The following is a 16,267-nucleotide window of genomic DNA, read 5'->3' as shown; positions in this document are numbered from 1 at the left end:
CCACCCACGACTCTCTATATCAAACCATTCAAAAGTTATGGCAGAAAGTAGGAACTATCACATATCGACCAATCAGAAGAAGGGGGGGCCCGCCTTTTGGCGTCTATCGTCGCCACGGTAACGCTTTTGACTGAGAAAAGTAATACGCGTCGACGCAGGATGGAGACGCACATTTTGATGTCTAACACACCTGGGTGCACGTTACGGTTCGGGCGAAGAAACGGCATAAATTGCGGCAAAATTACACGATTAGTTGAAAATGGCCGACTTCCTGTTCGGTTGCGGCCATGGCACCAAGAGACTTTTCTTTAAGATGTGACATGATACAGGTGTGTACCGATTTTCGTGCATGTACGTCAAACCGTATTGTGGGGCTTGAGGCACAATGTTTTCTAGGGCACGCTGTTGAGCCGTTAGGCCACGCCCATTAATGCAAACCATTAAATATCACATTTTTCGCCAGGCCTGGCTTGGTGCAAAATTTGGTGACTTTTGGGGCACGTTTAGGGGGAAAAATATTCTTTTGTCGGAAAAATAAAACTAAAGAATTCCTACAGATACATAAGGGCCTTCGCACTGTAAGTGCTCGGGGCCTAATAAAGGCAATTTTAACCAAAATAATTTGTGAGAGTGATACCTTTCTGGTACAGCACTTGCCTGGTTGGGGTCCCATCTAAAGACAGGGACTACTTTGTGTCTTTTAAAAATCTGAGCTAACAAAAATAACATGTGGAGTTCCTCAAGGTTCAATTCTGGGGCCTCTGCTGTTTAACATTTACATGCTATCACTCGCTCAAATAATGAAAAAGAACAAAATCTGTTACAATAACTACTACACCTGTCATTTAGCAGACGCTTTTATCCAAAGCCCCTTACTATGTCTAACTATGCAGATGATACACAAATCTACATAACCGTCTCACCAGGAGACTAGAATCCAAGTCAAACATTGATCAAATGCATTGATCAGATTAAAGAGTTGATGTTGCAGAATGTTTTCAGTTAAATGAAGACAAAACAGGAATAAAAGTGTTTGGAGCCAAAGAATAAAGATTAAACGTCAGCAGCTTCAAGCAGTGAAGCTAAAAACCAGGAACCGAGCCAGAAATCCGGGACTGGTTGTGGACTCGGACCCAAACTTTGACAGCCACATTAGGACAGTAGTGAAGTCGGCCTGTTATCACCTAAAGAACATGTCCAGGATTAAAGGACTGATGTCTCAGCAGGACTTAGAAGAACTGGTTCAGGACTACTGTAACGCTGGTCTCACGGGTCTCCCTAGAACCTCCATCAACCAGCAGCAGTTAGTCCAGAACCTGCTGCCGAGTCCTCACTAAGACCAGGAGACCTGAGTCTTCACTAAGACCTAAAGACCCGAGTCCTCACCAAGACCAGGGGCTTCATTTATAAAGCTTGCATGCGCACAAAACAGGGCTTGAAAGATGCGCACGCCACCTTCTACGCAAATGTTGGTATTTAAAAAAAAGAAACTAACGGAAAATGTGCGTATCTTTATGCCAGCCCTGACCCTAGCGCACAAACATTTTGAAGATATGCGGAACTGACGACGCAGACGGTGAGGTGGTGAAATGAAGCCAGATTCATGTCATACTTTTAATGTCATCACATATCAGACTTATAATATAATAGCGCTGATCGTGTCCCTCTGTGTTTGAAGCACAGCGTCAGTCAGGACTCTGGTGCTGCTGCAGCCGCAGTGCAGGACACGCCGGGAACCTCCGTCACCCACCGCGACAACTGTAGAGTGACTGAGGACAGAACAAATGAGTGCCGGGCCACTCTACGGTGCCCCTAAAGGGACTCAGATTTTTCTTATATATATATATAATGAATCTTACGCGCGCGTAAAGCCTAAATTATGGTTCCGCGTTAAAACGACGCAGAGCCTACGCCTTATTGTACGCGGCGACGCGCACCTACGCCGTAGGCTCTGCGTTGGTGTAACGTGGAACCATAAATCAGCCTTAAAGGTTTCACGCGCGCACGTAAAACTCATTATATATATTAAAAAAGTCCGTATCCCTTTAGGGGCACCGTACCTCTTGGCCTCCACCTTCAAATCACACCACTTCTTTTTTATTTCTGCCACAGATCTGTCCGTGGCACTCACAGCGTTTAGCGCAGCAACGACGTGCTGCCACTCACTCGCTTTCTTTTTGTTAGTGAAACAAATAATGTGGTTTTCCTGGCCTCCACAACATCTCCATCTCAGTCTCCGTGAAATTTAGTGGCACGGTGGCTCGACACGTCTCATTCATCCTGACGCGGAGGAGAAACAGGCTGCAGGAAGCCGCTGTGCATGCTCAGCAGGCTCATTTATATATACTTTGCATTGCCCATTCATGGTAAAAAGTGGGCGTGTAGAGGGCGGGATATGAGCCGAATTCAGCTGCGTAACCTTCCTTACTGTGATTTATAAAGCAAACATTGCGTGCAGATGTGCGTGCACACGGTTTTATAAATCCGTATCTTTTTGTGCGCCCGCCATTTTCGGCTTTTGGGTTTAGGTGCACTTTTAGTATGAATCCTATGCACTCTTTTAAAAATGAGGCCCCTGGAGACCCGAGTCCTCACTGAGACCAGGAAAGTGGACCACATAAGTCCAGGTCTTCGATCTCCGACCTCCTGGTCCATGATGGACCAACCAGAACCCTCGGGTCGTCAAGGCCACGCCCACTTCCTGTTCCCAGAACCAGAACCAGAACCAGAACCAAACACGATGAGATGCCGTCCAGCTTTTACGCTCCTCACCTGAGGAACAAACTCCCAGGATGCATCAGGGCTGCTGAAACTCTCAATTACTTTACTTCTGCGTTTCAGTAATCTCCCATAATGCACTGCAACCCATATTTCTTGCATATCATTTGTTTAATTATTTTTTAACTTATATCCGTCTGCCTTTAATTTCTGCTTTTGAACTATTTTACCTTTTAATGCGTTTTTAAATTTTTTTCTTACGTAAAGACGTTGAATTGTGTCGTACATGAAATGAGCTGCACAAATAAACCTGCCTTGACTTGACTTTTACAAAACTGGAAAACAATGTTTAAGTAGAGCCTTCAGGCTCCTTCACAGCTCGGAGGTAAAGAACCGGTATCAGGCTCCGATATGTAAATCCCAGGTTTCCTCCCCGGGTTTGGGAGGAAGCCAGGCCATAATCATGAGAATGTTTCTGTTACCAACTCTGGGAGGTCGTCGGAGTCGTAACGAGAACCAAGTTACTGTTACTGATCGGTCCTGGTGTCGTCTAGGTTTTATCCTTTAGACTTTCCACAACAGAACACTAACTAACTAACTAACTAACTAAACTCAACAGCAGCAGCTGCAGGTCAAAACCAGCTCTGACTTTATTGTTGGGACAAAATGAACAAAATAAAGGCTTTAAACTTACAGCTAAATAGACTTTAAAATACTTCTGTTGGTATAGAGGGAATGTGCATTATGTCACAGATGCAACTTCACTGCGGGTTTCACTCACTGAGTGTCAGAAAGACTGAGTGTCAGAAAGACTGAGTGGCAGAAAGACTGAGTGGCAGCGTAAACTTTCAGGCTGTTCCACAGTTTCATCCGCAGGTCAAACATACAGAAACTCTTCAGTGATAAAGTCGGAGTCCTTTCTCTTTAAAATAGTGTCACCTAATGTTTATTTTTATGTGGTTAATGATGATTTATTTTTATTTATGACCCCCGCAGGACCAGCTCAGTGGACCAATGTGGCCAGAGGAAGGTTAGACGCCCAGAATATCTGCAGCCTGGAAAGCTTCAGCATGCACACATCTCTGGTCCACTACTGACCCACTTTCAGCCCGGCTAAACTTAGACCGGCTAGAGCTGCTCTCAACTGCTGCTCCAAAAATGTGAAGTTCACTCCCGCAGATGTTGTTTAAGCCCCCTGTCAGTTAGTTTCCTTTATTTAAACCAGGTAAAGACTCATTGAGATTCAAATCTATTTTCCGAGAGTGACCTGACCAAGAGGGCAACAGAAACAGTGTTTCAACAGCGAAAAAAACAACAGAAACAGCAGTTACACACTATAGTCATGGACACAAATAACATACAACATAAACTCAGGAACACGACAGGTCTGTATAATGTAAAACTTTTCAGTATTATTCGATTAAAAACAATCACATTGGCCAAGATAACTAGTTTCTTGATCCTTTAAAATGGAATGAAATTCCCCCAGAGTGATGAGTTCAGGTTCAGGGGCCTCATTTAAAATGGAGTGCGTAGGAGTCATACTAAAGTGCACGTACACCCAAAAGCCGAAAATGTCGGGCGAAAAAAAAAATCCGGATCTATAAAACCATGTGCACGCACACTTGCACGCAATGTTCGCTTTATAAATCACAGTCCAGCTGGAAGGTTGCGCAGCTGAATCCGCCCTCTACACGCCCACGGTTTACCTTAAAAGGGTAATGCAAAGTAGTATTTGCATATAAATGAGCCTGCTGAGCATGCGCAGTGGCTTCCTGCAGCCTGTTTGGCGTCAGGATGAATGAGATGTTTCCAGCCACCGTGCCACTGAATTTCCCTGAGATCTGAGATCGAGATGTTGAGGATGAGGTGGAGGACAGGAAAACGGAATTATTTTGTGGTCACAGTAAAAGTAGAAAAAGTATATAAAATAAAGCGAGTGAGTGGCAGCACGCCGTTGCTGCGCTAAACGCTGTGAGTGCCCCGGCGCAACAGGGGGGACATGTCCCCCCGTCTTTTCGAAAATCATGTTTTTGTCCCCCCCACTTTTTACAGTTTAAAAACTAACGGTAGGCTCAGCCTGTAATTGCAAATCATCAAGACACCCTGTGCGAAAGCGATGCGAGAACAGCCCGGCAGCCCGGCAGCCCCGCTTTTTCTTTTTTAGATCCCAGCCTTTGTGTAGAAGGTGGCTTGCCATCTTTCAGAACCTTTTTGTGCGCAAGCAAGCTTTATAGATGAGGCCCCTAATCATTCTGAAGGTCATTCCAGGACCAGGGAGCAGCAGATCTTATTAATATATGAAGATATATAGATGTTTATTATGGATATAGATATGTTATATGTAGGTATGTTTATGAATATATTGAGTTATATTATACGTACAGTATTTGTGTATCTATATATATATTAATATATACTGATTTATAGTTATATGTAGATATGTCGATATATAGATTTATAGTGATTTTTATGTATATAATTGGAGGTAAATATACAGTGGGGAGAACAAGTATTTGATACACTGCCGATGTTGCAGGTTTTCCCACTTGAAAAGCATGTAGAAGTCTGTAATTTTTATCATAGGTACTCTTCAACTGTGAGTGATGGAATCTAAAAAAAAAAATCCAGAAAATCACATTGTATGATTTTTAAGTAATTAATTAGCATTTTATTGCATGACATAAGTATTTGATACATCAGAAAAACAGAACTTAATATTTGGTACAGAAACCTTTGTTTTTTGCAGTTACAGAGATCAGACGTTTCCTGTAGTTCTTGACCAGGTTTGCACACACTGCAGCAGGGATTTTGGCCCACTCCTCCATACAGATCTTCTCCAGATCCTTCAGGTTTCGGGGCTGTCGCTGGGCAATACGGACTTTCAGCTCCCTCCAAAGATTTTCTATTGGGTTCAGGTCTGGAGACTGGCTAGGCCACTCCAGGACCTTGAAATGCTTCTTACGGAGCCACTCCTTAGTTGCCCTGGCTGTGTGTTTCGGGTCGTTGTCATGCTGGAAGACCCAGCCACGACCCATCTTCAATGCTCTTACTGAGGGTAGGAGGTTGTTGGCCAAGATCTCGCGATACATGGCCCCATCCATCCTCCCCTCAATACGGTGCAGTCGTCCTGTCCCCTTTGCAGAAAAGCATCCCCAAAGAATGATGTTTCCACCTCCATGCTTCACGGTTGGGATGGTGTTCTTGGGGTTGTACTCATCCTTCTTCCTCCAAACAGGGCGAATGGAGTTTAGACCAAAAAGCTCTATTTTAGTCTCATCAGACCACATGACCTTCTCCCATTCCTCCTCTGAATCATCCCAGATGGTCATTGGCAAACTTCAGACGGGCCTTGACATGCACTGGCTTGAGCAGGGGGACCTTGCGTGCGCTGCAGGATTTTAATCCATGACGGCGTAGTGTGTTACTAATGGTTTTCTTTGAGACTGTGGTCTTACTGGTTGACAGGTGATCAAATACTTATGTCATGCAATAAAATTAAAATTAATTACTTAAAAATCATACAATGTGATTTTCTGGATTTTTTTTTTTAGATTCCATCACTCACAGTTGAAGAGTACCTATGATAAAAATTACAGACTTCTACATGCTTTGCAAGTGGGAAAACCTGCAAAATCGGCAGTGTATCAAATACTTGTTCTCCCCACTGTATGAACCAGTGTAAATATAGCATATCTACTCGGTAACCCTTTCTTTTACAGTACAGTAATAACCAGGTAATACCATGGTAATTACACTGTAATTACCTAGTAGTACCTTGTATTTACAAGGTAATTACATGGTAACTACTGGGTAATTTACCCAGTAAGTACTAGGTAATTATTACGTATTTTCTTGTACCATGTAATTATGTGTATTTACCATGTAATTACATGGTAAATACCTGGCTGTTTAAACTAAACATTACTAGGTAATTACAAATACATTAGATGGGAACTATGAGGGAAATTACAGGTATTTACTAGGTTAATATTGGTAAATACCAGTTAATGTACCATGTAATTACTCTGAAATTACATGAATTATTTCTAAGTAAGTACCAGGTAATTACTAAGTATTTTTTTGCAAACTACCAGGAAATTATAACCTATATTTGAGGTAGTTACCAGCTAATTACACTTCAATGACCATGTAGTTACCTTGTATTTTCTATACATTTCAAGGATAACTACCGGGTATTTACCCATTCATTATTGATTTATGTATTATCAATGGATTGGTGCATGTACCCCCGAGGGTGTAAATGACTCTATTGACCTTGTAATTAACCTGATAGTTACCATGTTTTACCTGGCAATTAGCAGGTACTTACCTTGTAGTTACTTGCCCAGTAATTCTATTTCCTAAGTATTTACCCAATAAGTACAGACATTTTTACCTGGCTTTTACTCAGTAATTATAGTGAAACTGGACTGTAAAAGAAAGCGTGTGTTGTTTCCATAATATTACCTGGTACTTCCTCATTAAGTACAGAAATAATTACCTGATATTTACCCATTAATTAAAGTGAAACTGGACTGTAAAAGAAAGTGTGTGTTGTTTCCATATTCCATATTTGGGCTTTAAAAGGAGTAACCCAGGGATCATATTCGGGTTTTTTAAAACCAGAATATGAGCAAATTCGGGTTATTCAAAGGGGTTATTGGTGTTTACATGGCCGTGCAAATTCGGTTTATTGCTAATATTCCGGTTTTAAAAGGGTTATTGATGCATGTAAACGCAGTCATTATTGTCACATAGATTGTTTACATAAATGTAAAACAGCAGCGGTCCCAGTACTGAGCCCTGGGGTCCAGTCTGGTCCGTCCTGCCCTCCTGCAGAGGTTAAAACCAGTGACAGCTCTGTGTTACATCACACTCTGCTCCTCATGTTCACAACACAGCTTCACTTAAAGGAAAATTCCCGGGCCTAAAAAAACCCAGGTCCAGTTTTAAATAGCAGCAAGTGTAAACTGATCTCAAAAGGATATCAGTTTTGAGTCTGTGGGTACAAGTCTACGACTGATGTCACGTCAACCACAGGGACGGACTTTAGCGCCGGATTTCTTTGTCATGTTTGAATTGAAATTTTAACATGAAACAGTAGTGAATACAAAACAAAACAATAAAAATAATATAAGAAATAAATGTAAATAAGAAAACAAAATAAACTATAAAAAATATAAATAAAAACAGGCATCCATCATAGGTAACATGCTGGAAAAGGAGAAGGAAGAAGTAAAAACGTATTAAATCCTACCCCCTAAACTCTCTTTCATTATAATTTAAATTAATTTCTATATAAAAAACAAAAGATATCTAAATATATACATATATAACACATACACACACACACACACACACACACACACACACACACATACATATATACTTATACACATGCACTTTTTAGATATGACATTGCCTAAATTGTCCCAAATATTGAAGTAATGATCCATTACCTTTCGTTTTAGCAAAGCATTTCATCACTAAACAATGCTGCTGTTTTTTTTCCTAGTTGCTGTTTTTAATTGTTTTATTCTCTTTTTACCTGTCTTGACTTTTTATCCTTTTTATCTCTTATCTTGATTTATTTCTGCTTCCTTTTTTATTATCAAACGGTAGCACTTTGAGATTCGCAGTAAAGTGCATTATAAATAAAATATATAATTATTAACTCACCACAAATATTTAAGTAATGATGCATGAACTCTCCACCTTCTGCATCTTTTGACAACATATTGTATAGTATTTAGGATTTGATGTATAGACACAATACACATGCATGAGAGGAAATGACAACTTAAATTGGTTTTGTCGGTTTCTTCAGCATCTTTTCACTTTCTGTTTTCAGAGCTATCATTATCATTATTATTACTATTGTTATTATTAGTTATTGCAGTTATTATTTTATGTAGCCTCATGATACTTCATTTGTTCTTTATGCATATTCTATTATGTTAAAAGGTGGGCAAGATAAACTTTATGCTTCAAGCCCAGACCTTTCCGGTCAGAATAATCACCATGTTGACCAAAGAAAAACCTGTACATTTTTATTATTTTTCTTAGTGATTTTCATGCTTAAAATTGACCGAAATAAAGTTTAACTAACTAACTAACAAGTTTGCAAACTTATGACAAAGTAGCTGCAGAGACATGAGTCGTATGAACCAGACAATTCTGCAGAAATCGACTCTGCAACCAGATTAATAATAATATTGAGGATTGCAGAGAGTGTTTTCTGCATGTTTGCATGCACTTGGACCCCCCTCAGAACAGTTCCTGGCCCCCCACCCCCGTGGACGCTGCAGCGCAGAAACACACAGAAACACGCAGCTCTCCGCGTAATTACGCGCTTGGCACACCATGTCCCCACGATCCGAGGCGGTTCCGCGGACTGAGCCGGGATTTCTCCACGATCACGCAGGAAAAACAGCGTTAGTTTGACTCACCTGTGAAACAGAGGAGATCCACGCACGAGTTTCCTCCTGGAGTCCTTGGAAACCCACGCAGCTGCAGGACGCGCGGAGAGTTGCAGAGTTGGAGTGTTTTAGTGTTGCTCTGCGGTGCGCGCTCCCGCGGAGGCGGAGGGGGGCAGGCGCGCACCCGCCACCTCATTACTATTCAGTTGAGCAACAATCTGGCTGGGAATCGGACCCGCGACCACGGGGGACCGAGATCCGGGAAACCATTCACAATTATCTACAGGACTGTCTCAGAAAATTAGAATATTGTAATAAAGTTCTTTATTTTCTGTAATGCAATTAAAAAAACAAACATGTCATACATTCTGGATTCATTACAAATCAACTGAAATATTGCAAGCCTTTTATTATTTTAATATTGCTGATCATGGCTTACAGCTTAAGAAAACTCAAATATCCTATCTCAAAAAAATTTGAATATTCTGGGAATCTTAATCTGTAAATCATAATCAGAAATATTAAAATAATAAAAGGCTTGCAATATTTCAGTTGATTTGTAATGAATCCAGAATGTATGACTATATATTATTATTTTTTTTTTTTAAATTGCATTACAGAAAATAAAGAACTTTATCACAATATTCTAATTTTCTGAGACAGTCCTGTAGGGTTGCCACCCGCCCCGAAGTTTCAAATGTTTAATAAACCAATTAATTGTTCAACCAGACTTGCAACCAGAGATTTGCACAGATCTATACCGTCATCCATAAACATTCAATCCCTTCTCTATACCGATACCTTCTCATCACTTGTTAACTTTAAACATACTCAAGACTAATTAATTCTTGTAAATATGTAGCATTGTTTCGTCAACCATCTAAATTAAACAAAAGATGAATCCTGGCAAGCTGGATTTCTTAGTTTGACATCATTTTTAGCTGATGGCAGGTAAAATAAAACCACAATATGTATTGTCTATAAGTTTTTATCTTTCTTTTCTTATAAAACACACAGGTTCTTTGCAACAAGTTTGCAGACCATTAGGCGCATTATAAGGTGCAACATCAGTGAACGGGTCTTTTTTCAGACATAAGGCTGAATTTACTTTCCTAAAGAGGAGCAGGATGTTCAGTTACGCGTTTTAAAAGATGTGTAACTGTGATTTTAGTTTCTCACGGGTGAAGGAGCGATATCCACCAGCTGGAGGAACAGAAACATGTGTCATCTGTTGCCACTCGTCCCTTGAAATACAGAATTGTTACATGATTGGGAATTAAAGGTTCTGTATTGAACCAATAGACACATATTATGCTCTTATTAATTGATGTCATAATATAGAGGTGAAGGTTGAAAACATTTGAATATGTTGCTAAACTTAATTCGTAGTAAATTCAACTAAAGGTGAAACAAATATATGATTTCTTATTTCGAGGGCCGAACATAATCTATCTGCAAAATTGTCTGATTGGTGTTTTTCACTTTGGATGACATCACAAGGTGGGCTGCACCTATTCAGCCTGTCTGTACGTTATATCTGACAAAAACCTCCAATCAGGTTCACCTGGAACATGTTGAGGCGCCACACCTCAGTGAAAGTTTCAGGTAGGAGGTTAAGTTCTTCGGTCCTCGATTTATTATATTATATTATTTAAGATAGGGTTTTACTTCAGAAACAAGGCATGTTTCTCCTTTGAGGCCAGAAGGAGACTGGTCTCTGTGACATTATTACCAATTTTGGATTATGGTGATCTATTGTACATGAATGCTCCTGCCCAGTTCTTGCATATGTTAGACACTGCGTATCATAGTCAGTACTCGAGTTGTAAAAAAAAGATCAGGTGGGATGGTGGATTTTATCATATGGGGACAGATAATTTGTGCTGATTACAAATAATATAATATATTACAAATAATAGCAGTGACCAAAACACCTGCAGAAATACTGCAGGAATGACATAGCAGCAGTTAAATGCAGCCTTCTGTAAGCTTTAAATATCCACTGGGCTTACATCAAATACATGAAAACACAACAATAAAAAACACTTTTCTGAACTTATCAATATGACTCCGTCCTTCACAGGATAAGTAAAATGGATCACTGCAAAAACTCAAAATCTTAACAAGAATATTTGTCTTATTTCTAGTTAAAATGTCTCATTTTAGTAAAAAAAAAAATCTCATTACACTTAAAACAAGACTCATCACTGGAAAAAAACAACAATTTCCACCTGATTCAAGTAGATTTTCTCTTGAAATAAGTAGAAAAATCAGATTTTTTTGCTTGTAATAAGAAGATAAATCTTGTCCCATTGGCAGATTTTCCTACTTATTTCAAGTGAAAATTTACTTGAAACAGGTGGAAATTGTCACATTTTTCTGGTGTTATTTTTCTGGTGATAACTAAATGTTGAAATAGCAGTAAAACCACATTCATTGATGAAATGACATAAGGGATGGAAAAGGGGGGATGGCAGTTTTACAGGGGGGGTGATTTGGACCGTTTTTATTTCAGGGGGGGATGATTTGGACCGTTTTTATTTCAGGGGGGGATGCCACCCCCCTCATACTGATCATAGTGCACTGAGATTTGTTACAAAGTGTAAACCTCTAACCCATCATTGCATTCTGTTCTCCAAGGCTGGTTTACCTTCACTGACATGGGGGAGGTTTTAGTCATTGGTACTTGTTCATATACAAAGCTATATTAGGTAAACTTCCATATTACATTTGTTCTCTGATCAAGTTGAAAGCCATCAGTAGTTCTAGCCTGAGATCAAATGATGCTAAAATCCTGCTGTCCAGGTCAAGGACCAATCTAGGGAAGAAAGCCTTCAGCTGTTCTGCCCTGCTTGCTTGGAAAAGCCTCCAAAAAGACCTGAAGCTAAAACACATTATTGTCATTGTCTGCTTTTAAAGCTCTTATTAATGCATTTTTAAATGACTATTGGTACATGTCACTGTCCTTAAGTATTGTAACTTATTTACTGGCACTGTTTTGTGATGTATTTTGCATTGTCCGTCTATTTCTGTTGTTGCTGATTTGTTGTTTTGTCTGTAACTTTTAAAGCTGCCATTTTTGGCCAGGTCTCCCTTGAAAAAGAGATCCTCGATCTCAATGGGCCTAACCTGGTAAAATAAAATAAAAAAAATGTCCCACTACATTCAAAGTGAGATATTTCGAGCCTTTATTTGTTATAATTTTGATGATTATGGCTCATTTTATAAAACCCCCAAATAAAAAATCTATATTATGAAATCAATAAACAATTCAATCATCAAAATGATAATAAAGGTTTAACACATCTTTTTTTGAATGTAATGAGACTATGTAATGTATTAGTTTCACCTTTTAAGTTGAATTATTGAAATAAATTAACTTTTACACCATATTCTTCACCAGTATCTATATTCTACATACGTAGCATAGGGTTGTCTCTCTGTACAGTCATGCAAGTTCAATGCTATTAAAGCACTTTAAATCAAAGCATTTTGTTTTTTCATATAAAATACATTTCTATGCAGTTTAGAAGTTTTGGGGATGTCCCTTTTTTGGCTCCTGCGCTGCTGAAATCGGGGCGTCCCTTATTTCTATTTCTGAAAGGTGGAAACCCTAGAAATATATCTCTGGAAAATAAAATACATTTCATTTGTTAGGCGCCTTTCATGGCACTCAAGGTCGCCGTACAACAATCAAAATATAAAACAATTTAAATAGAGATCAGCAAAGGGCCATGCAGGAGAAAAAATATTTTAGAGGAAGATTTTATTTTTATTGTGCACTTCGAGAAAAAGTCGAAATGTCGAGAATAATGTTGAAATGCAATTTCAAGTATAAGGTCGAAATTTTGTGAATAAAGTCGGAATTTCGAGACTAAAGTTGAAATACATTTCGACTTTTTTTCTCAAAATTGTACTTCAACATTTCAACTTTTTTCTCGAAGTGCATAATGAAAAAGAAAATCTTCCTCCTCTAAAATATTTTTATTTTTCTCCTGCCTGGCCCTAATACTATATCAATGAAATCATGGAATTCTGTACCACTATATGACTAAATTAACACAGAAATCAATATTCAAAAAGAAAATTAAGAAACACCTTGGAATCTCATATGTATAGGATACCAGTCACTTATTCAGACACATATACATCTGGACAGGGTGAGGTATTTATGATCGGATTTTCATGCCTAGATGTTTTTTTTGTTTTCTTTAAGATAATGATTTACATGTACGGTAAAGTTTAGTGTAGGTTTGTCGTGTTTTTTTCTTTTTGTCTTGTTTTTAACTGTATGCTTTAAATGTATTGTTTTTTAATGTGGACCCCAGTAAGACTAGCTGTGTTTAAGAGCAGAGCTAACGGGGATCCTTACAAATAAACTAATAAAGCTGCATGAAGCACCTGTAACTTTGTTATTAAATATGAACAATGACAATAAAAGAATCTTGAATCTAAAACCAAATTATACTGAAAAACAAGATGAGAAAAAGTTCAGAACAAGTTTATAAAAACAGTTCTGATCCAATAAAAAGGAACCAGCACTGAAATACCAGTTAAATAAAACTTACGAACATTTGAAACCATTCAGAATTCTCACATCTATGGATAATAAATAAATAAAAAGTAGTGTTGAAATATATAAAAATGTTTAATATAGATGTTTTTCCTTAGATATTTCTATATTTTTTTTAACTTATCTTACTCTGCACTTTATATAAATCAATAACAAAAATGATTGTATGTTGATGAAAGTTCTTGTAATGTTCGTGTTTGTGAAGGGGGGAAGAATGTGTTTAGATATATATTTATTTTATTTGTTTTTATTTCATTTTGTTTATTTTTCAGTTATTTTATTTTATATATGATGCACTGACTGGAGAGCACTTTTAAGTTTGTTGTACTTGGTGACAATAAAGATCTATTCTATTCTATATAAAAGGACCAGCACCTGCATGAAATACCTGTAACTTCGTTATTATGAAATATGAACAATGAAAATAAAACAATCTTGAATTTAAAACCAAATTATATTGAAAAACAAGATGAGAAAAAGTTATTACCATCCACACAAGTCTATAAAAATACTCTTGATCCAATAAAAGGAACAGACACGGTTAAATAAAACCTTGAAAAACATTTGAAAGAAGACAGGAATCATTATAATGACTATTTTATTCACAGGCAAAAAACAAAGACATAAAACTAAAAACTGGCAAAAGTGAAAACGAATCAGAAGTCAGGAAGCGTTTAGTTTGACTTCGTACGTGGCCCTTGAAACCTTTTGGTATGGAAAGATGAAATCTGTGACCAAAGTGTAGATTATAGAGACGTCTGGAGTGAATCTGGGCACAATTTAGAGATTTTTATCAAAAGAAAATGTCTACAAATGCTTTTTCTTCAAATAAATTATGCGTTTAAAACCTGTCCGAAGGTCCGTCCAGTGAAGCTGATGATCCGGGGACTGAGTTCAGAAATGCTCTGGTGTGGAGGAGCCAGGACACCCAACTATACATTATTCACAGTATTTACAACACTTTTATCCGCTAGTTTAGGTCACAGTACCAACTGCTGGTGAACGTCCAAGCAGAACCAACACTTTCCTAAGAATCCTCGCCGGAGGAGGAAAGAGGAGGAAGAGTTCTCAGTCTCTAGGATTTCACCTCCATGAGCTGCTTGATGTCCTTGATGCCTTGCTCCTCGGCCAGGGCGATGATGTGGTCCAGGGCGTTGATGTGGCCGAGCATCTTCACGATGTCCCGGACCTGCTCCCTGTGGGGGGGAGACGGAGCAGCCGTGAAACATCTCAGAGAGCTGAAAACATTCCTACAATCATTACAGTCATTCTTTTACAAAAAATGATGGAGGAATTTTCTCTGCCTCGAGGAATCGTTTCATTTTGCAGCTCAAAGCAGGTATTTCGCCCGGTCTACATTTAATGCGGCACAGCGCGCTGACGCCGCGCACGTAAAGGAAGAAGAAAGAGGCGGTGGGTATGTTTGGTTTTAACTAAAAGACTCTCACACAGACCGGGGTCGGATCAAAACACGGGTTTTTTTCCCCACTTCTCCAGCAGTTGCTGGCCAGCTCTCTGCGGTGACATTAATCCCAATCTTCAGATAAAACTAGTTTGTTGAGGAAAAAATATTAACTCTATTTGTAGCTGCAGAGGAAAAAAATAATCCCAAGAGGAAAACAAAAATATTGCTCACGCCTCGGAGCCTCTTCAACATAATATAGCAGTCAAAAAAAAAAAAAAAAAAAAAAAAAAGAGTTACACAAAACATGTACTGTATGTTGTACTATTATACTAATTTATTGAAACACATGGCAAGTCGATTTACCAAAGCAGCTGCCAAACACTCCTAAACACGGTAGCCTAAGACGTGGGTTGTGCAGAACTGCTGCAGTAAATCCTCGTCGGAGCTCCACTCTTTAGAAGGGATTTCATACGGATCCAAACCGCACACTGCTACTACACTGCTGTTTGTTTACACTCACGAGGCTGCCAACATGGCCCCTGCGTCCCAAAATGCAACTTGGCGACCAAACCCTATTAATTATGACGACTGTCGATGCGGCTAATGCATTTAATCTGTAAAAACACAGAGCTGTAGAGTGATGAGGGTGAAAAATAAAAACGTAATAAAGCTAACTGGGTAGTTTTCAGTTTTAGCTCTGTAGTCATTGATGGATAAAACATCCAGTAGCGCTGGAGCCTAATGTGCTCCAATACAGCAGAATCAGAATTTTATTTTGAACACTGACAAAACTCGAAATCTTATCAAGACTAACTTAAAACTTAACTAGAACTTATAATTTGCTTGACACAAATGAAAGTTTAATTGAAACACGTGGGAAAAACAGCTAACATTTTAAGTGATGTGTGTTATCAGGTGTAATGGCATTTTTAGGTTAGAAATAAGAACATTTCTTGGTAAGATCCTTAGTTGTTTGAGTGAATTTGGTCGACTGGTGTAGGTTCAGGGTTTTTAAATGCACAGCCATGAACCTACTGGACAGGATTATATCATTTAGTCTTAGTAATGTCAATTAACATCTAACATCTTATGTATATTAATAATTGCTTCTCCAGCAGCCTGAGCTAGCCGGCGGCGGGGGCTACTTAC

The 16,267-nt window shown here is 38.8% G+C and overlaps 2 protein-coding genes across 3 annotated transcripts in view; both read right to left on the bottom strand.

Moving 5' to 3' along the window:
• slc7a1a (solute carrier family 7 member 1a) overlaps positions 1–9,258 on the bottom strand; it is a 47,556-nt gene extending 38,298 nt beyond the window's left edge. The window contains exon 1 of the mRNA XM_061740630.1: positions 9,171–9,258. The gene's annotated coding sequence lies outside the window, so the exon portion shown is untranslated. The remainder of the gene's footprint in view (positions 1–9,170) is intronic.
• Positions 9,259–14,294: 5,036 nt separating this feature from the next.
• The window catches only part of paxbp1 (PAX3 and PAX7 binding protein 1), a 28,446-nt gene continuing 26,473 nt past the window's right edge, over positions 14,295–16,267 (bottom strand). For both annotated transcript variants that reach the window (XM_061740629.1, XM_061740628.1), the window contains one exon: positions 14,295–14,909. In XM_061740629.1, the coding sequence (XP_061596613.1) occupies positions 14,789–14,909 (121 nt within the window). In that variant the 3' untranslated portion in view covers positions 14,295–14,788. The remainder of the gene's footprint in view (positions 14,910–16,267) is intronic.

This window comes from Cololabis saira, chromosome 14 (genome assembly GCF_033807715.1).
Source record: "Cololabis saira isolate AMF1-May2022 chromosome 14, fColSai1.1, whole genome shotgun sequence".
NCBI classification, from domain to species: domain Eukaryota; kingdom Metazoa; phylum Chordata; class Actinopteri; order Beloniformes; family Belonidae; genus Cololabis; species Cololabis saira.
The sequence above is the reverse complement of the archived record's forward strand: the minus strand, read 5'-3'. Positions and strand labels throughout refer to the sequence as shown.